At 38.9% G+C, this 22,766-nt stretch overlaps 1 protein-coding gene across 6 annotated transcripts in view; it reads left to right on the forward strand.

The window, feature by feature from the left end:
• The window catches only part of Tet (Ten-Eleven Translocation (TET) family protein), a 227,216-nt gene that overhangs the window by 162,154 nt on the left and 42,296 nt on the right, over positions 1 to 22,766 (forward strand). For all 6 annotated transcript variants that reach the window (XM_083111964.1, XM_083112002.1, XM_083111982.1 and 3 more), the window contains one exon: positions 6,437 to 6,538. In XM_083111964.1, coding sequence (XP_082968090.1) covers positions 6,437 to 6,538 — 102 coding nt within the window. The remainder of the gene's footprint in view (positions 1 to 6,436; positions 6,539 to 22,766) is intronic.

Here is a 22,766-nt window from a genome sequence, read left to right on the forward strand (position 1 = left end):
TTGGTAGCTAAAGGCGGTCCTGCACCTTATTAGGTACAACATTCCGGCTTTTCTTCACAGGTGCTTCCATATTTTTGTCCATCCCCTGTAGTTCATATAATTAATCAGAGGTAGAAAAAATTAAAAATAATTAAGACACCAGCCCCCTTTTCTCAGAAGCCAGTTCATTTAATTTATTAATTAGCTAATACAAGATTGCAAGATTGGATTAAAGGTAATTAATTATTGCGCCAGAGTGGCATTCTGAAAGAAGGCTCAACTGGTAACTGTGCAATACATAGTTTACTATATCGATGCAGATTCGGCTAGCAACAGTTAAAAAAATTATAATGGAATGATTATTATTCTGATTTAACGATACACGTGATACAGAAAAGACACAAATATTAAAAACCACATACTGTACTAGCAGGCACATATCTAGAAATCCATTTCGGGAGGGGTCCGAAGCAAGTGTCTAAAAAATTTATATTAATAATAATAATGTTTAAATTAAAACATTTATAATTATATTTAGCTAATTAAAATATTGTTAATTAAAATATACAAATTAATTATTGTCTTTTTATTACCTAAATAATTAAAGAGATGGTATACGATACTGATAACAACTTACTAACTTACGTACAGTCAAGGTCGACAGACAAGATTTGTAAAAAAAATGCCGCGGCAAGAAATTAATATCAAATAGATAAAGAATTGAATATTTATTAAATATCAAAAGAGGATATTAGGTCCAGTTGGTAATATTTTATGCATATTATTACAAGTAGTAATACATCTTGTATAAATCTTCTTTGTCATTCAAAGTCGTATGATTCTATCCGTCCAATACGTTCGGCGGAAATAAATAACGTTCGATTAAACAACAAGCATATTTTCATTACTTAATTTTAGTACTTAGTAAATTTTTCGACCCCCCTAAATACGTCCTTGTGTACTAGTTATTTAAAAAAAAAACTAAGGAAATTTCCATGAGCGTACTCGAAATATGGAAAATATTTCTTTTTGTTAGAACTGAATTTGAAAATTCAGGCGCCAGGTGAAAATTTTCAGAGGCCATCGAGACCGGGCGCTCTGCATTTTTGTATCCCTGCATATAGTCATGTCGGAACATAATTTCAGCAAATGAAAGTTATGCACAAACACACACACGCGCGCGCGCGTAAACACTACGCGAAGACCAGCTTCATTGGCCTCATTCATTTTGTAGCTGACAGCTATCGTGCACCGAGGAACACTTATTCTTGGTGTATGCTGTTTGAGGACAAAAACACAAGTCGAGCAAATATTTTCATCAAAGCTAGTCACGCAACCACTTGCGAGCTGTACAAAGCTCAAGGGGGCCTGAGAAGGTGACATACGATACATGTAAGCGTGTGACAACAGATCCAGTGTCGCAGGAAGTAGTATAGTATTTTTTCTCAGATGTCATACATTGTAATTTACCGAAGTCTCTGACACTAAAGTCTCGAACCGTCTCCATTTTCCAAGGTATTTTTCTTCTAGAAGTATCTCGTTCTCGGTCGGATTCTTAAAAAAGGCCGTCTCGAAACTTGTCTCGTCCCGATACTATTCTTAGTTTGAAGTAAAAATGTAGTTTTGTTGTAAGCTTATGCTATTTTCATTGGAGCCAACAAGCGACATTTTAGCGGGTAAATGTGGACGTATTGATTTTTTTTAAACAAATGAAGAGCTAGAAAGTTGCAATTTCGCATCCTAGAGAAGCGAGAAACTGAAATTTGTGTGTAATATTTTTATTATTTTTGGAGCAAAGCGCCTGGTCGTCACGACCCCTGAAAATTTTCACTTGGCGTCTGAATTTTTACATTCAATCCACGTTTTAAACATATATTTCGAGTTTGCTTACGGAACTTTCCGTTAGCTTTCTTCATAAAAAAATAACGTACAGTGTGTGTTTTCTGTATCACGTATCATTAAATCAGAATAATAAACATGGCATTATTTTTTTTTCAATGATGCAAGTCTAATTTTAAAATCTGCATCCATATGGTAATACTAATAACTATGTACTGCGTTGTCATTAATACTCTTACCAGTGGAGTCTTCTTTAGAAAGGAAACTCCGGCGCAAGAATTAATTACTTTTAATCCAATCTTGTACGAGAGGAGGCTGAGAAGTATTGAGCCTTACCCAGAAAAAATTGAACTAGGATGCTGTAACTGCCACACTATTCTACATATTCCCCCAGGAGGTCACTGCACTTGCGACATCTGTCCTGCAACTTGTTAAGTCCCTGCAAATTAAATTCTTCCGATTGCTGGTGTAACCACTCATTGGCAGCATCAGTTGCCTCTGAACACTCCTAAATCGTTGTCCCTTTAGGTGTTTGGGTGAACGGATGATTGTCAGATGGAGCAAGGTCAGCGAATAGGGTGGATGGGGCAACACTTGAAAGCCTAAGGAGGTCAGTGTCGCCATTGTTTCACCTGCAGTGTGTGGCGAGACATTGTCATGGAACAGGATGACGCATTTGGAGAGCTTTTCTGAAGGTACTGCCATTTTCACTTTGGACATGAAAAACAAAGGGAAGTTAAAATCATAGAAAGTCGCTTTTTGAACCATTACATATAGAAGAATTGACCAGTACACCCTGTAAATTTCAGCCTCCTAAAGTCGGTTTCACGTTCAGAAGACACAATGGGCTCTTATGGGCAATGCTTTTCTTATGGGAAATACGAGCGCGCTGTTGTGAAATTTCTGGATTTACAAATTTAGCTTAAGTAAAATCGGTACCTGAAAGTTTTGCAGGAAATTTTGTAGAGAATACGATGGTGAACACAAAAAACTGGTAACTTGCTTACATAATTTTAGATAAATTAAAAACGCAAATTTTCTGTGAAAACACAATCTTTACATTGTTTTCATTCCTAACGTTGAAACATGCCGTAAAATTGAAGCATTCATTATTAAAAAAATTGACACTGTTTTTTAATTGTTATAGGTGACGGTGGTACTTAGAATTTATCAATACTTTAAAGCATATTTGCATTAAAAAATATTCAAATAAAGTATGTGGAAATTTTTTATATTCGTGCAGTAGAAAATGTCGTCGCTGGCCATTTTTTGTTCTGTAATTCCAAGTAAAAACTTCCAGCGACAAAGTTGTGGAGAAAATAATGAAATTATTTTTTATAACCACTCAAAGGTTCCCAGAAATATTACTTCCATGCATTTGGAGTTTTAACCCGAACCGCGCGTGAAGTAAGGAGACGTTGTCTGGCCATCTTGAGCTGGCTCACCGCAGCATTCCGGCTAATCACCACCAAGTTTTCCAGTTGTTATTTTATTTCCATTCAGTAAAAATATGAACTTCATGCAGTTTGTTATAATAGAATTGAAATTACTTAAATTTAATAATTGACAATTATTTCCAATGCTGCTGTTGTGAGCAACATTAGTGCTGTCGCAAATACACGTTGCTTTTGTTTACATTACTGTCGACATTAATACTGAAATGAATATCACCTTTCAGTTTCCAACGTACACATAAATTCATAGACACCATATTAACCTTTGAAAGGCTTTCCAACACGTGACAAAATATGGGACTTCAAGATAGAAATATGACATGCCTTGCTTGAGTCATTCACGTCTTATCAGTTCACGTGGGCCATAACTCATTTGTTTGTTTGGGTTGCAACTTGAATCTAACCCATGTGCCAGGTTCCCCTTACTTGAGTGAGAGATCTGCTTTGGTCTGTTTAGACTTTTTTCCTCTCTCGAAAAAGTGTTTTCAGTTGTGTGAGCGCTCAGTGATTTTTACTTTTTTAAGTGATTTCTGAAGTGTCATATTCGTGCATTACACTCGCGTGTGTAGTGATCGCAATGGATCATAGTAAAAAAGGTAACTGTAACGTTCACAGTATAAAATTAATATTTACATATAATTATCATTATATATACAAAATACGTAACACCTTCATTGTGAAGGAAGGTTATAATTTCCCGGCGACATGAGCTAGCGCTGTATTGGCAACACTGTGCGGTTTCTCCATAAGCGCCGTTGTGTCTTCTGAACGTGAAAACGACTATAGCTCATTTTTTTTCTGGGTGAGGCTCAATACTTATCAGCTTCTCATCGTATCAATTTATAAATTAAATGTTTTAAGACAACATATCATATCTTAGTTATCTCCTGAGTAAAAGGGGCTGGCGCGTGAATTATTTTTAGTTTTTTTCCTACCTCTGGTAATAATAATAATAAAAAAATATTTGCTAGTGAACTCCTCAGTGGAAGGAGCAACCATGCCTCTAGCTTAGCTGTAACTGAGTCTGGTTGGTTGTTTAGCAGCTTGACTGTTCGGAAGTATTTTGCGTAAAGGGCGCAATGTTACAGCTCACGGTCTATAGCAGGCGTGGGCAACTCGTCTGTTCTTGTGAGAGAGCGCTCTGGTATGCACGCGCTGCGTGGAATTCAAAAGCGATAAGGTTAGTGTAGCGTTGCAAGAGGGATTGAAAGGAGAGAGAGAGAGAGTAATACACAGAGCGTTTTCGGGCCTGGACAAGTGCATCCGAGTTGCCCATCTCTGGTCTATAGGTTATTTTCTTGTGTGCCTACGGTAGCAGTAGGAACTGTGGTGATCCATCCACGGAAGAAGTGTGAACATGAATCTTTCAAGAAATCCATCCTCTCCCTCGCCATTTTTGCGGCGGCGGTGGGGAAAGGGGACTCGGAATCACCTCGCGAACCAGTTAAGTCACCTTGAGGGGGATGCATGGCAAGTCCCAACCCCACACCCCCTGACGTTTGTCGAATGCCGGAAGAAACCTTTGGGTCTCCCACGTGGGCGAACGGTGTTGCGTTGGTTTACGTAATAGCCAGCGCACGCGGTGTGGCCTCCCCCTTAAGGGGGGAGAAAAGGGGGACTTCCCCAGGATCAGAACTTGGAAAACTTGACAGTGGAGATAAGTGGGGACGTAGAGAGAGAAAGAGGATAGGGGGAGAGAGAAGCAGAACAAAAACTACAAGAAGGGGGAACGACCCTTCGTGTTCCCGCCCCTTCTCTTTTTCTGACCGCAAATCAAAAGTTCCAAGGGTTTGCCCTCCTTGTGCCCCCTCCTCCTTTTGCTGGGAAATTGGGTGAATTGTTTTACCCGTGAACCGAGCACCCTCCTTTTTCTTTTCTTTCATCTTCCCCCGTAAGTTGACACTTCTGGTCCTAGAAGACTGATTTGATTAAATTGCCGTGATTTATCGCCTTTTAAATCCTTTATTCGGAGCCCCCCTCCCGGATAGCATGAATGTTTTACCAGCTGTGATAAACACACGTGAATGCATCCATGCACATCCATATGCCTATGAGGGTAGCATACCCACGTTGAGGATGATCGGATGGAATGCGTTGAGCACCCTGGAGGATCGGCGTGTTTCCGTAACTTCTTCTGAGCAATTACCCCTTTAAGTGGGTAGGTGGTGCTATCGTCGCACATAAACTCGTGATTGGCGAAGCGGGATATTTAATCCGCGCTTTTGCATGTCATTAAAAAAATCTAAACGAAACACCCCTCGTGTTAAGTTAATATGTTTAAGATTCACGAGGGCGCCACCCCGATGGCGCAGTGGGAGCGTCGTTGCCTTGTACTCAAGGGGTCTCGGGTTCGTTCGATACCCGGTGGAGGCACAGTGGTTCGAATCCCACTTTAAACTGTAGGTCCAGTCCCGATTAGCCTTACTGTGCATAAAGTAGACTTCAAACACCAACTCAATCAATCAATCAATTAAAATTCACGAGGGCGTGAAAAAAATAGCTGAAAACATGTCGATAAATTGAATCTAAAGTTTGTCTTTGATAGAGCATGGAGATGTCTCGTGATTTCCCAGTCTCAAGGATTACTGTCATTAGTATTTTTATTATTTTACGTTGCATAGCCGCTTTTTAGGCTAATCCCAACGATGAATGTGGGTTAATGATTACGTGAATCGACAAAATGATATTCACAAAGAAACATACTTGCCCACAGTTGGGAAAGTTACTAAACATGTAACGCATTACATTTACCGTTACTTCGCTCTAAAAGTAACTCGGTGCAGTTATCGTTACGTTACTTCCAATAGTAATATGTCATACAACAAGGACATTAACTGTTTACACAAGAATAACATCTCTTTTCTATAGTATATGTTTCGTCCTAGTAAATAAATCTTCCAGTTCCGAATTTATGAAGACCGTTACAATTTCTCATGTAACTTCGGAAGCCCAATCTAAGTGAAGATATTAGGTGGAGCAACTCCCCCCCCCCCCCATACACAAACCTTGCGCACCGACATGGTTTAGCTCTGACTAGCATATATTTAAGATATTGAAGCGATAAGATTATCCAGAATTTTTTGTGCAATTATGAACACAATTATACTAATATGCATTTGTGAATGGAGTTAGTAATTAATGTAATTTTGTTTCTTTGCCACCAGGTGTCTTCCCGTTCGGAGGGCTCTAAAATGGAGGGCAGAGGTCGGCAGAGCAGCAACAGCGCCAACAGTGGAGCTAACAGCGGCACTACAGGCGCTGCTATGGTAAGGACAGTTCTTTTTTATTTAATAATCTATTTTACTTATATTTTTGATCTGACATGAACGAGCACTCGGGCTTTAATATGAAAAGTCGTGATTTTATAAACCAACAATGTGTTTTGAAGTCAGTTTTCCACATTTCAGAAATTATAATATTTTGTTTATACGAAATGTCAAACGAAGCGACAAGGTGAAATTTCACACCGAAGCGACAAGCGACCCATGTCGCGTGTCACTTAGCAGTCTCATGGAGGCCTGGTGCATGTCACGGCACTATGGGGTAAAACGACAATCCTGTTGATTGGGTTGCTCCGAAGTGACGTGTCCATGGTCACTTCAGGGTGAAACCTTTTCTTTGAAGGATTAGTTTACTTGATCAGATTTCCTTGCTGCTATATGCAGATCACATTTACACTGCAATTGTACATATTCTCTCTGATCCTCTAGAACAAATGTTAGAATTCGTTTAGCACATGGCAAAGTAAAACGATGCTTAATTTGCCACAAGGTGTGTAGTGTGTGTAGCTGAAGTCCTGATTCGAACGTCAATTCGGTGTTGTCACTTTTACCTGCAGTGCTTAGACATCCAACACGAACTGCGACGACGTTGCACTCCCAACGTCTCCACATTGTACAAAGAAATTGCACAACACAATATAACACAACCTTGCATAGGTAGCCACAACCTTATGAAATCTCTAAAGAAACTGAATTGGCAACATCTCATTTACTCCACGTGGACTTAACATGTACTGCCAGTTCCCAAAACGAACGCTATTGGTGGGAAATGTTTGAGGGAAGGATATACTAGGCTCCACGTGGACTTGAACATATGGTTATCAGAGGGAAGCTGATCTTTCGGAACGTTCTTTGAAGTAAAGTGACGTTCGAATCAGGACTTAAACTATATATAAAGCACAATATGGAGTTCTTGGTTAACTTGAGGAGACGTTGAAGGAAAGCCACTTCCAATTTCCCTCAATGGGCCTTTGTGGACGAGTGGTTAGGACAACGCGTAATGAAGTCAGGTGTCCTAGGTTGGATTCGTCCCCCCCCCCCCCCCAATTTTACATCTTTTGGACCACGTTGAGTCATCAGGTGAAACTGATTGACACTGATAAAGGGCCACCAGGTCGGGAATCGAACCGGCCATCTTATGCCATCATTCATTCACATCGTCCCAATTAAATATTGAAAGAATTACAATTCGGAAGAAAGAATGTTAGCTTTGCTTACAATGTTGCACGGGATATACCTGTTCCAGTTGGTAACGGCATGACGCACACTCGGGGAAAGGAGGGGGAGGGAGGAAACGCGAAACGTGATCGTAATTACGCAACGCCCGACAGGAATACCCACGTGAGTGCACTGTGTGTGTCCACTATCGTTTTGGTTTGTTGTAGTATTTGCACGTGGTAAACTGTGTCTGGTTGCATGAGCGAGACAGAGGTCGTAGACCCTGTGTGTGTGTGTGTTAGTTGTGACGAGCAAAAGCGCGGCACAGTTGCCTGGCAACCTGCCACAGCCCTTGGGGGGAAAGAGTGTGGCGGCCACAGCTACCGCGATCGCCACGTGAGAGTGAATGGAGCTGAAGAGTAGTGGAGGGAACTTCGAATTGGGTTGGTTGGTCAGCTGGTCTCGCTCTCTCGTGCCACTTCATCCAGGTAGGTGGTGCTTCACGTTTCAAAACGGTGCATTTCGAATGTATTGTGGAAAGAAGGAAATTTTAGATTCAGAAACGTCGATATGCTCAACGAGTACTAATCTTGGTGTATATTGCAATTAACATGTAAAGTCCCAGTCCTCATTAGAACGCCACTTTACTTCAAAGAAAGTTCCGGAAGATCAGTTTCTCTCTTGACAACCACTTGCCAAGTCCACGTGGAGCGCAGTAAATCCTTCCCTCAAACCTTTCTCACCAATTGCGTCAGTTTTTGAAACTGACAATGCTGGTCAAGTCCACTTGGAGTAAATGAGATTGTGCCAATTCATTTTCTTTAGATATTTCATAATGAGGTTCCGGTTATCTTTGCTAGGTTCTGTTATGTATTGTGCTATTTTATTTATATACAATATGGAGACCTTGGGAGTGTAATGTCATCGCAGTTCGTGTTGATGTCTGAACACTCCAGGTAAGAGTGACAACAACGCTTCTCAGAGAAACAGGTGCTGGCTCGAGACCAGATACGCGTGCGGTCGGCTTCTCTCGAGGTACGTCAAAGATACCGAACTGGCGTTCCAATGAGGACTCGAACCATACACTCACCGCAGGCACGTATCTTGAAATATGTTTCGGGGGGGGGGGGATAATAATAATAATGTTTAAATTAAAATAATTAAAATTAAATAAAATTAATACTAATTATCGTACAATACATAAATTAATATTATATTATTATTACACGAATAGGTAAAAAGACTGTATAAGAATAGATGTAACAGCGCATATTCATTACGTAGCTTACCTGTAGTTAAGATCGGAATAACTTGCATAAAGAACAAGTGCCCTGGCAATGAAATTGAAGTCTAATTGATGAATAACTGAATATTTATCGAATAACAAAAATGATGGTACATGTACTTGGAGAAAAGTAAGTTTCTGATTAATATTTTATGCATATTATTTTGAGTAGTAGTGTACATAAATCTTCTTTGTAATGTCATTCAAAGCCGCATGATCCCAATATAATCCTTGCCTTCTAAAAAGTTCAGAGGATAAGTTCATAACCATCGATTATGCAAGAAATGCTAATATTTTCATTACTTAATTTTAGTACTTGGTAAGTCTTTCGGGGAGTCCGCATCCCTGGACCCCCCCTAAATGTTCTTCCTCTCCTTCAAAGCCGTATGATTCCAATATAATCATTGTCTTCCAGTAAGTTCAGAGGAAAGTATGCAACAAATGCTAAACGAGTATATTTACATTATTTATTTTTCGTACTTAATAAGTTTATTGCGGGGGTGGGGCCGGACTCCCTAAATACGTCCTTCTTGTTCTTCAAAGCCATATGTTCCCAATATAATCCTTGTCTTCCAATAAGTTCAGAGGAAATTATACAACAAATGCTAAACGAATATATTTTTCATTATTTAATTTTAGTACTTGGTAAGTCGCTCGGGAGGGGTCCGGACCCCCTAAATACGTCCTTGAGTCACCTGTAATAAAAATGGGACGACACCTAAATCCTGCAAGGCGTTATAATTTTCAATGGCAACTACCACCGCCATACAGTTAGGCAACACACCTTACATCTTGGAGGGAGCGAGCATATCAGGATCTGTCCCGTTTTTATTGCCTGTGGCTCTACGTTGTAGGTCTATTGGCACATTAAAGATTATTTGCAGGCTGGGTGGCTGTGGGGTCTACTTTCGATCACGCCTCCGAAGTTACCGTATTTGAGTCCAGGTCTATTTTATGTAATCCGCACCCTTTCTCATCGTTTAGATAGCTCAAAGTGGCGCTAAAATACAAACATTACCATGCATCATGTTACACACAACAGGCGCCTTCCCATTTGATTTGCTACATTTAAGAGAGCCATTTATCTAAATTTTGTACGGGTATTGAGAATTGCAGTGATCGCTGTATGGGACTGGGAGCATAAAAGCCTACTTATGAAAATTGAAGAAACAAAAAGCTGATGTATTGCTGTTCTGTTTGCAAGGGAGGTAATTTCTAGCCTAACAATTCCTTATAAAGTGTGTCCTTGTGCCTGCAATACCTTCATAGTATGACTGTATGGAGCTACGAGCCCTCGAAAAAATATGCTACTATTAACAGTTCCATTTCCCCGTCGCCTTGTAATAAAAAGGTCCCTGGTTTGATTATTGGTGGAGGCACAATGGTTCAAATTTCTCTTTAGCTGTAGTTCAATCCCGATTAGCCTACCTGAGCATGTAGTGCACTTAAAACAAAATTTGACAAACTTTACCGTAAACAGTTACATTTTCTATAAGAAAATATTTTAGTAATATATGGTCAGAGTGTGTAAACACTGAAAGCAAAGGGCTTCTCTTTGGACTGTAAATGCATCTGGACAAATTTTGAGAACCCCTTTTCAATGCAAAAATATAAAGGTATGGATGGTAATATGGTACATGAATGTTTCAAGGTAAAGGAAGGCAACTTTCTCGATGTCTCTGTTTACATGATAATGTTTCTGTCAAAACTCAGTGGCAACCTTGAGTCTTTGCTATATACATGGTTGTACAGATATAGGATAAGAAGTGTTCCTTTTGAGGACTAGTAGCGTCCTAACGAGGCCTCGACGGGCAAAACGTTACTGAGAAAATTTGCCCACCTTGATGCCATCTACGTGTCGTGAATGTTTCTGTGTATAGCATGATACGGGTAATTTTTAGATTTGCCGATCTTTCGAGTTGTGACTCTCGTTTGTTCTGAGTTGTGTCTATTGTCAATTCTTCAGCGTTTACTTTTCCCATAGACGTACTGTTAGATTGATTTGCATTATTTTACTTCTCTTCTTGTGCCATTTTTGGCTAATTTGCAAAGATGAGTGATGATATGATGAAATTGATGAGTGTACGCTCACAAACATCCATGCGCAGGCCAGGATTCGAACCCAGGACCCCTGGCGTCGTAGCGCGATGTGCTAACCACTCCGCCACGGAGGTGGGCGAACGTACTGTTGTTTGTATTTCGAGTTAGCATTAGGTTGGTTCGGTTGTTAAATAACTGTTAAATGAACGGGTCAATCGAGAAATTGTATGTTATATGATTCACGGCATCATAGTTTCGAATATATCGTATAACATTAGAACATATTGTTGGCTTTCAGTTACGTTACTATACGGAAATTAATATTGCTTCAAACTGTTATTTGTTAGTCCTACAACTTGAGAAAATTTTACATTTTCACCTTTGTTAGTTTCCGAGATTGTAGATGATCGTTCTATCACAAATTAGGCCAGTAAAGGTACCAATTCTTGATCATTTAAGAAAATAAAGCCGAGCGAAGAGCTAAAATGCCTCTCCCCATTTGGAAAAAATGCTCGTCATTTCGAAATTTTCACGCCCAGGTTGAGTGGACAATAGTTCCTAACCTGAATTGTCCATTCAATTTATATTTTCGCCAACCATGGCGTATTAATTCCACTGCGGTCTCATTTTCATCAAAATATGACATTGGCCGTTTTATGTTTAAAATGGGTTGAAGGTTACATTACATTAATATAAATTTCTTATGTGGCTGAAATTACACTTTCTCATTTCAGAAAGGAAATTTTCGAACGTTTTTGTTTTTGAAGGTTGTTGCGAAATTTGATTACAAAGTACTTAAGTTTAACCAGATCTGTTATGTATATCCAACGATAAATTTAATAGTAGGGAAATTTTCCGTCACCAGGTTCATTCATTCCGTTTTCCGCAATAATTGTTCAATAATTGAAACAAAAAGCATGAATAAGCATAGGATAACCTCTACTCCAGCATAAGTACAATTCCATACCCTAGAAACACGTAGAACGAAGAAGAGAAAAGGCTAATGATGGTCAATTTCATACTGTTCTCTTTGCGGCTGATTGTACGAACTTTGGTGAATATTGCTACTGTTTTCTCATTAGCAGTAGTGACGTCACAATATTTTCATGTGTGTGTGTGAGGCAGGTAGGGTGGCTGTTGGGCGGCATGTAAAAAATTATCTTGCAAGAAATTATTCAGTAATATCTGTTCAATCCACTACATTACCTTTTCTTAATTCAATTTCGAAATAGCGACAGCATAGATTGTGGAATGGTTACGATAATGGAAGCAATCTTAGCTCTGCGAGCATTATTGTTAAAAGAAATAAGCAGAGACCCTTAGATGTAAATAAACCATCGCTAGCACCCATATTTACAGAAAAAAAAGCCCGCAAGACACTCCTCTTCCTGAAGATTTAATCTTATCGTTTCGAGTTGCAAAATGTGACCACAAGTTCAAAATTTAATGCGGAACATGTATATGGTAATATATTTTTTAAATGATGTGTCACGTATTGATAGGAAAATTATTTTGTTAACACTGGGGGTGACTGAATTCTTGTGGAAGTCCCCCCGGCTCCACCATAGCGACGCCACTGCTTATTAAGTTCTTCCATAGTCCTAGTCGAACAGCGATCGCAGGAGGATGTAAATTTTTAATGTTCGGTGGAGCTACCAATAATAGCTATACGGTCGAGTGGGAAGGGGTTGGGGGCAGCGTGGTCACAGCAATCAACTTGCATCTGGGTATAGTACGTTGCCTGCGCTGGAACCTACACTTAACAGAGTTGATCAACCACCAAAGGCACTCTTAATCGCTGAGGTCACATTGAAGCGTGACTCCTCGAAAAGAATGCAGTTCCCAGCTCTCTGGCTCATGCTTCTCTTTTCCTCGTAAATTCTTATTTTAAAAAAAAGGCGTCGGTTGTGTAGCCACGGAAGTCTCAAGAGCGAAAGGTGTTATGGCAGAAATATAAATCTAAGACCTTGTTGGACACGTTCTTATTAAGGGAGAGAGAGGAAGGTGTTCTTATTGCCACTTTCCAATATCGGCAGCTGCCATATAGTCACTTACCTTCTGCTCCCTAAATAATATTCGGACGGTTGCCAGCCTCCTGCGATCACTCAATTGTCGTCGACAGAATTCGACGTGCCAGATTTCCGATGTGTCGTAACTCAGCTGTATATCCATTTTAGCAAGTACTATATATGGAATAGGATGGTTTTGCGAATCTAAAATTACCTCATTTGTTGTGCATGTTTTTTTTTTCCTATTGCCGTACGCATACGTAATTTTACTAGAACATATATGTATATGGTAAAGAAATAGCGTGTGTGTTTTTAGTAGATAAGTGCTATTATTGTAACCATCTTTTAAGGATGAAATTGATGAAGGGACACTTACTCATAAAGAACACCCATGCCCAGGCAGGAATTCGAACCCGGGACTCCACTCTGCCACGGAGGCCGGCAGATTTTTTAAGAAAACGTGCGAAAAGATATTAGAATACTATGTTCTTTATGTAGCAGCTTTCTGTATTTGTATTATGTAGCGTAGCTTTTCTGCCAGTTTTAGATATCCTGACTATTAGTGTTGCCCACGAGACGAGACTTTGGCCTGTCTCGTCTCGTGGAAATGCTGTCTCGTGGAAATGCTGTGTCGTCTCGAAAATATTCGTTTGTCTTATGACACATGGTCAATCTCGTCTCGAATTTTTAAAAGCCTGTCCCGTCTCGTCCCGTGGGCAACACTACTGACTATGAGGATTAGTGATTACATTGTAATTGATAGTTATGCCTCATTGCACGAAATTCAAACACCTTCTTGTTCAAGCGCTGTATTTCATCTTCCGACATAAGCGCAGAATGCTTTCGTGCTTAGGTTAGTCTTTTTAGGTTTGAATCTCCTAGCATAAATACAACGAAAGCATTTAGCCTGGCGTCATGTTTGGTGCGATAAGCGAGACCGGAAATTGATGATGGGACACTGCAAAAACTCCCAGGCCGGGACTCGAACTCGGCTCGGTGGTGTGATCGAAAAGGGACAGCTAACGCGCTCAGCCATAGATCGGCTACTTATTTTATGGAGTGAATATACATAGGTGCTAGCAACAAAATTGTTTGTGTCAACGTAAGATTATATAATATACAAGTACGTATGTTGGACCACTGACAACTCATCCAAATTATTCATTATCAAGAACATATGGTCTGTGATGTTTTCTTTTGGTTATATATATTGAAGACGAAGAACAATCAAAGTGATAACCACTTTACAAAAGAACTACAATTGCAACCTTTGATATCTTCCCAAGAAACGCAATTACAATATGTCTTTTACAATCATATGTTCTATGAATTGAAATCTAAACATTTCAACACATTAGCATCTGTAGCAGAATCGGTACAATTCCATTCTGTGTGATTGTGTTCCAAAACTGCAAGGACAATTTTAATTCATGTGGTAGATAAGGTTTAGCATAGTGCGGGGTAAAAAGTGGGTGGGGGAAACGACCCCCCCCCCTAATCGCCGCGACTGTTTGTGAATGAAATATAAATGAAGACCTTGATGGACTATTTAAAGTTGACTGGTCTCTATGTATGGAAATAATGTGGTCTTTGGATGACACGTTGTTGTCTTACAAATATAATAAATATCAAAGACGAAGCACCTAGATTAGTTAGTTGTCAGAAAATCTCTACACACATGTCAACGATGTATTGCTTTCAGTTGAAAAATCTGATGCTTTTCAGAACGGGTAGCATACATCCATGAAGAAATAAAGATGACGTCTAAACTCTCAGATGGGTTGAACAAAATCTTTGAACTGCATCTAATGCGTAAAAAGTTATATTCCTGCGGAATACTTCCTGAAAGATTTATTTTTATTATAAAAGATCTTATACTTGTAAAAGAGAGCGAAAAAAGACTGCAAAATAAGAATTCAAAACATGAAAGCTGCCCGCCGTTAAAAATGAATTGCGCGCAGTTTGCAACTTGAGCAGTAGGCTTGGAACGATAGGGAGGGAAAGAAGCATTGCACCTTTATGAGCTGAGCGAGGGTGCTTCTGGGTAATATCTGCACTACACTTGGCGGCTGTTTCCACACACGAGGAAGGGAGGGAGAAAACAAGTCTGAACTTTTTTTTTATGTATTGTGTTTTAATTTTCGTAGAAAATTGCTTTTCGTGAACGAAATTAGATTTTTGCAGCTGGATTTATGTCGTCGTAAACATTTTCCTTGGGGAGAAGAAGGGGAAACCAAACCGATCCAAGATTGCATCTTTCGTGGAATTCTTGGACAACATATGCATGCGTGTGTGTTTTGTGTGATACTTCAGTGCTAATACGCATTGTGTTTTCTTATCAGTTTTACAGTTTTGTTTTCATTTTGTATCTTTTAATTGTCCTCATATATTATAAGATTTATCGTTGTTATTAAGGATGGTACTGAGAAACGAGAGCAGACCCTTTGAGACTTGTCTAAACGAGACTGAGAATGAGAGGAAAAAGATTATCTGCAAAATCTCGGAAGCTTAGTGGAGAGTCTCGCCACGTTGAGACTGTTGTGTGTAATACAATACATTTTCTTAAATCAATTTAGGTATATCAGCGTCTGATAATTTATAGATATGTGTGTTTATTGTGCACACACATACTGGGTATTTTTAATATGTTATTCGGAATCTCGAGAGATGTCGAGACGAAGTCGTGACTGTCAAATTTCATCACCATCCCTATGCTTTACAAACAAAATGAAAATATATTTCGTAGACAATAGAATATACAGAAATGAAGATCAGACAAAGTACAACTGGATCCTCCCCGATGGTGATGTCGTCGCCTTGTAATCCAGGAGTCCCGGTTTCGATGCCCGGTGGAGACACAGTGATTCGGATTCCACTTTAAATTATATTTGCTATTTTACGTGCTTTTTATTTAGCATCGATTGTCGGCCACTTCTGGCTAATCGCGACGACGATGATACGTTGAAATTGATGAAGGGACACTCACAAAGAACATCCATACCAAGGCCGGGATTAGAACACCGAAATTTTGACAAATTAATGTTTTCAAGAACAAAACTAGCCAATCTGTATAGATTTTATAAATGTGTCAACCGACTTTTGTTTTCATGCTAAGCAAGGATATGCAACGAAAATCTCCCCTCAAATATTCGATCATGTGCACTATATGTAGGGAAGCTGAGTTGACACAATTTCTGCTGTGCGAGTTCAGTGTATTCGATAACATTTTGCAGGGGTAGTATTTTATGAATATAGCAGTGCTACTTAACAATTTTCCAACATAAACATTTCAAGTGGAAACAGCAAAATAAAAACGTGCAAAATTTCAGACATTTAAAAAGTTCCATCCAATTATTTATTTCGTGATTTTGTTGTTTTTTCCGTCTACTCTGCGGAACTGTCTATTTATCAGGACTTTTTGTGACAATTTAACAGCACGTGTTATTTCAGATTTTGACGTCTCAAGCGTACACAGGATTTATTTTCGGAGGGGACTGGAATTGTAAAAGTGGGTATTGCATAACTTCGTTCTTGGGGGATACACTATATAATATTTCGTACTTACTATTTTTAACCTTGTTTTGAAAGTTGTTCAAAGATAAAAATTTCAATTGGGGGTAATTTTATAGGTAGTTTACAGTTACAACTTTGTTTCTTTCTGTGGATTCTTTACAACTTTCATTTGAAAAACGTTGATTTCTCAAAATTTCGGAAATGGTTGTAACCCCAGTGGCTGACGTGGACCTTGAACCAGAAGACGACAGATTCTTGCTCCGAAATGGGACAAATGATTATTAAACGCACAAAAGAAATAAATTGAAAAGTATCCCTATGACATTGAGAAGATTTTATATTCGTCTCGTAGTGACGGTTATACAGACCTTTTGATATATCTATCAGTATTTTTCTCAGTTGAATTCAGTCTTTTCCAGCTGTCATTTCTAGACTATCGTTCTCGAAAAAACCTCAAATATTTATTTTAGCCATAGTCGATTTAGTTTCAAAGACGAACGAATCGTGGAGACCAAACAAAACCCCGGTTCACCGGTTGAAAATCCTCTACAGAGTTCCGAGTCCCGCGAATGGTTCCAAGAGGCCAACAAGAAAAGCCAACGGAGAACACCAGGTGTTCAAATCACCACGAAGCAACGTTGCCAAGTTTGATAGAATATTGTTATTTACGGAGCTCGTAACCGTTTTTTCCCTCCACGTTGGTGAGCGTAGTGACACATTGATGCCACAAGAGATGTCGCTATTGTTTTTAATCTTGTCTTAAATGATTTCGACACGTCTTCGTACTTCCCACAGAAATATTATAATTGCCAGAAAAAAAGTGCTTTTACAAGTTGTATCATATGATATTACGCGACCTGGAAGCATCTGCTAATATTGATATTTTCCTGTTTTCATACCTGGTGTAAAAAACATGTTTTCGTTTGTTCCTGTTACGGGTTGTTGCCGCCTAGTGCTAGACGAGTGATCTCGCTGGCGAAGGTTACGGGTTCGAGTTGTGGTTTGTGCTATTTTGTGAGTTTCCAATTTCGTGTAATCAGAAGAAAATAACAAAACAGTTATTTTTTTAAATTGGTATTGTAATAAACTTCCGGCAGTCAGTATTCAAAACGTGTTAGCTTTCTGGCTAATTAGAAATTCAGTTCTCTATATCAGAGTGCGTAATATTGCATGGAGTGAAATTTAATAGTGCCTCCCCGATGGCGTAGTGGCAACGTCGTTGCCCTGTAATCAAGGGGTTCCTGATTCGAAGACTGGTGGAGATACATAAGGGCTTAGATCACACTTCAAACTATATGCCCCGTCTCTATTAGCCTAACTGTGCATAAAGTGGACTTAATTAAACCTCAATAAAATTTAATATAGTGTCTTCAACAATTCTGGAATTGTCGGGTGGATTTAATTTTATAGACCAACTGAAGAGCATAGCTTGCGCTTTATTAATTTATTTTTGACTTGTCTGTAAATCGATGAGGTATGTTATGAAACTTACTGTCGTTAAATTTTATTGGACTACATTCATAAATTAGATTTAAAAAAGTAAAGGCTTTTCAAGGCGATGAAAGCAATGAGTTGATCAGGTATTGTTCGTATGTAATTGGACTATTCTACTTCATTCTCCAGCAAAGCCCTTAGTTGTACCAACTCTTGTACAGTCACGGACATTTCTGGGTTGTAACGATTCCATATACTTTAAATAGGATCGTTAAAATCCAGAAGTGTCCGTGACTGTACCAACTGAACGAAGACTATCTAATTGTAGGATAGGATATTTTCGTAAGACAGCAGAAATTCATTCTAATGTTGCACCAACATTGTTTCATCTGCTATTCAATATTTGTGTATATATGTGCATTCAGTTTGTAAGCTCGTGTGTAGTGAAAGTCTTAGTTGAAAAAGTGCCGTGAATTTTGTTTAGATTCAGCTTTCCTCTACCTGGAGTAATCAGAATTCTATTTTATATTAGAGGTATGGTATATAATTACACTAAATGTATGGGAATGTGATTTTGAGCGATCCCAATTCACAATTGCTTTTTACGCATCAATTCAAACCCTGTAAAACAGGGAGATCGAATGTAGTTTTTCTTCACTCAAGAGAGAATATTAATTCGACTCTATTGTGGTAATTTTACGTCGCTTTTCTACCTTGTGGGGGTGACGATGAAGATGAATGATGAAACGCCCAACCAGGGTTCGAATCTGGCAAATAATATTAATGTTGCCTTTGTGAAATACAGAAGTTGTCGAAATGTTATATTTTCCCCAACTCTACAAAGTATATTTCGCTCAGAACCTTGCGTTTTCTAATGGCTTCCCTGATGAGAACTCGAGAGCGGAAAGTAATTGCATTTGTTTTTATGCCGTGCAAAGATGTTGGTTTAATCCCAAAGGTAAACATTTTTAAGGAGGGGAGGGGGAGTAGTGTCTGTAGTGGGGATGTGAAGGTGTGCAAGGCCCGGAACTTTGTCCGTGCGGAAAATACAAAAAAATTACAAGAGGAAAAGAGAGAACTTATTCGAAAATATGACAGGAGGTGAGGCTTTTAATATGTGCAATTTCATTTGTAGCGAGAAGCGTTGGTTGTTATTCGACGAGGTGGGAAGGTGGTGTTTGAATGAAGTAGACAGCTTAACAATGGCAGCTCCCTGCGCCGTGTGATATTTTCGTGTTCATCTGCGAACACCTCATTGTCCTCCTGTCATCCGTGTTTTTTTGCATTTATTGTTCCCCATTTCGTTTGTTATTTATTGTTTTCATAAACAACGAAGTGCCGACATTGTTCAAGCTACGTACAGTTCATGGAGGCAATAACTCAGCGAAATAACGCAAAAATATTCACGGCTAGGGAGTTGGAACTCCGCATGAAACGAAATTTTAAGGATTTTTATTTTTTTAATTTCGTGCGCAGGGGTCTTTTGAGTTGACTTCCATATTTAATTACAGCGTAGTGATTAGAATTTTTTTATAAAAAAAATATGAAGCCGGTGTAGAGCATTAATTTCCGTGCGAATCTTGCCAATTTACCTGACCAACGCAGTTCTTTGGGTTAAACCAATTACTTAGAACCACGCTAAAATGTTTTTTGTACACACAGGCTTTGTAATGCTATAACCTGAAGCCTGAAATTTGATTAATACAGTAACTCATGTGTCTGTTCGTATTGCGGGTATTGACGATGTGGAAATGTGCGTTTTATATTTTTTATGTCACAGACAAGCTCAAATATTAATAACATTGATAGAAGTAGTCACGTTTTTACCTTAAGTGAACCGTAGAACGTGTTTATTTTCTTAATAGTTTTATTTGTTAATAAGTAAACACCAACATTCCGACCATAAATAATCTCTATTTTGCTCATGTGAATCAAGTAAATCAATATGAACATCTCGGAAAGTACTAGAGATGAAATGATCAAATTTAGGTGGACTAATACACGGAATATATCACGAGAATCATTTTCAATCTATCTCAGGTTACACGTTCGTAGTACCCGTTGAACATAAGGCAATTAGAGCAATAAATGCAGATCCAACTTGCTTATTATTCTACTGTCCATCACATGTGCAAAGAAGCATGATCAAAATCTTACTGGGAGTTAATTTCAGAACCATGTATGTTCTTTCGCTTTCAGTGAGGTTGTTTTATTTCTTCAAAATCATCTCTTTCCTCACTGCATAACCGTTATTTTTTCGTTTTACATGTGTAATTTTTACCCGTTGTTTGTGCATGTGATAACTGAAGTTTTCGCTTTTTGTAGTCTTTTATAGAATTATTTCGGAGAATAGTTTCTGCTTTATGATCTCGTCCTACTCAAGTACCCCTTACTTGGTGTTAGATCACTTACACGTTAATAGAAAGACTGAATGAGGTAATATAATTTCGATATATTCTTTCCATTACGCTTGTCAAAATTCCACAATCAAAATACAGTAACTTTGGATCTCTTTGTACTTTGTGAGGGATGAGAAGACAGGTGAGTGGAGAAGGTTACATAATTTTAAAATTGCACAATTTGTCTAACTGTTCAGATATTATTAGAATAATTAAATCAAGAAGACTTAGGTGGGCAGGCCATGTGCCACGAATGGGAGGAAAGAAGAGTTTACAGGATTCTTGTTGGGAAACCTGATGGTAAGAGGCCTGTAGGAAAGGCCAAGAGGAAAATGGAGGGATAACGTTGAGATGGATCTAAAGGAAATCGGTAGGGATGGAAAAGATTTGATTGATCTTGATCAAAATAGGAACAGGGGGAAGGCTTATGTTGCTGCAGCCACAAACCTTCGGGTTTAAGAAGGCTAAAGAGATAGTTAGTACTTTGTGAGATTACACAGTTGTGCTTTTTTGATTTGATTTGATTTAGTTTATTTTACTTCGCGTTTTGTGCCTGTTGGCTAATTTGCGAAGATGGGGATGAGTGATGAAATGATGAAATTGATGAATGGACATTCACAAACAACCAAGCCCGACCGGGATTCGAACCCGGGACCCTTGGCGTCGCAGCGCGATGTGCACACACAGTTGTGCTGTATACACAAGTAACATTTTTAACATTATATGCTTTTTTGTTTTAAACCTAACATTTTAAATGTCGAATTAATTACGTTATTAGGAGGCGTAACATACTGTTACACGTCCCACCACAATGTTTACAACATTTACTCCTGCTCTGATGCTTTCAGTTATTTATCTTAAAAACAATGACCCTGTAAGGACTGGCGTAAGCAAGATTTTTTTTCGGAGGGGGTTGGAATCGTAAAAGTGGATATTACGTAGCTGCTGTTTTTTTTTAGGGGGATACAGTATAAAATATTTCGTAATTACCACTTTTAACATTTGTTCATGTTCTGCGGTCATTCGCATTGGAAGTTCTGTAGCCTTTTTACTTGCACGCTTTTCGATAATGTCTGGTTTTTCAGGTTTTTCACCGACGTGCTGCGAAAAACCCGTTTCGTTTCTGACTTTTTACCTGCGTCTGTCTTTTGGTTTTGTAAGTTTTAGAAGAATGGGCTAAAATTTAGGAATGGTTGATTTCAAATTTACCGTCAATATCGTAATGCATTGCTTTCCCTTTTTTGTTTATTTTCCGGTAATATTTGTTAGGAAAGTTATGCTGCACCACACTTTCGTGGAGTCTAATGGTGCAAAATTCGAAATTTCTTATTATTCTGCGCCAATTTTGCTGTAAAAAATTGATTTTGTGATTACATAATATGTATTTTAATATTCTGATGTCATTCTTGATTGTTTTAAATCAAAATTCTTGGTGAATTGATGTATACAATGGGAGTAGAACACTTACACTGATGTATTTTGAACAGCTTTAAATTATTACAGTTCTCAAGTATCGGTGGGAATCGGTAAGAGTTTTGGTATTGGTTGAAAGTGGTATCGGCTCAGCCCTAATAATTATGTAATTACGAGATCGCATCATCCCAAGTATAAGCAGGGTGGTATTTGAAGAGGGATGAGAGGGAATTTTCCCCTGAGTATATGCCTAGAATATCGTGAAAAGTATTGTAAATATGTTTGACTTCGAAAGCGCCTGCTGTGAAAGGCCTTTAACATGGATGTAGAATTATACAAATAATAATAATAGATATGTCCTTCAGACACACCATCATCAACAAAGAAAGTAGATAATATGTCTTGGATATGAAGTTATTTTTTCCACGCCCGTTTGCTGGTGGGGGCAAGAAAGAAATGTGTTCGTTGGCCTCAGCTGGCTGATAGATGTAAGCGTTGACCTTGAGGTGCCCTTCAACTTTATGGCCCTTGGATCGCAAATGAGCGCAGGCGGGTTTTGGTTAGAAAAACAAGGCTGGAGAGGTGTTTTCAAAATGGCTGTGCGTGTCTTTCTTTGATCCCCTTTTACCCCCCGAAGCGCCAAACCGCGGCTTTCCCTGCACCAAAGACAATTGTTGCGGTAAGAAACAGGTAAAAACGTGGATTCCCGTTCCCGCACAATACCCGAAAGGAAGAAGAGGATGTTAGTCGCGTGCTGCGTTAACCCTTCTAGGCATGAAAGCGGTATTTCTGTCCTGCGGTTGCTGTCAGGTTTGTGCGTCCGCGTGATGTGTGTATGTTGTCTACCCTTCAGCGAACTAACGGGATCGGAGCTGCACAGAAACCTTGTGATGTAATATTTTCCTTCTTTTTTGTGTGTGTAAGGGAAACGTTTGGAGGGATGGGTCTTAAAAGAGCAGGTT

The sequence above is a fragment of the Lepisma saccharinum genome, chromosome 1 (assembly GCF_977018435.1).
Source record: "Lepisma saccharinum chromosome 1, izLepSacc3.1, whole genome shotgun sequence".
Classification (NCBI taxonomy): Eukaryota; Metazoa; Arthropoda; class Insecta; order Zygentoma; family Lepismatidae; genus Lepisma; species Lepisma saccharinum.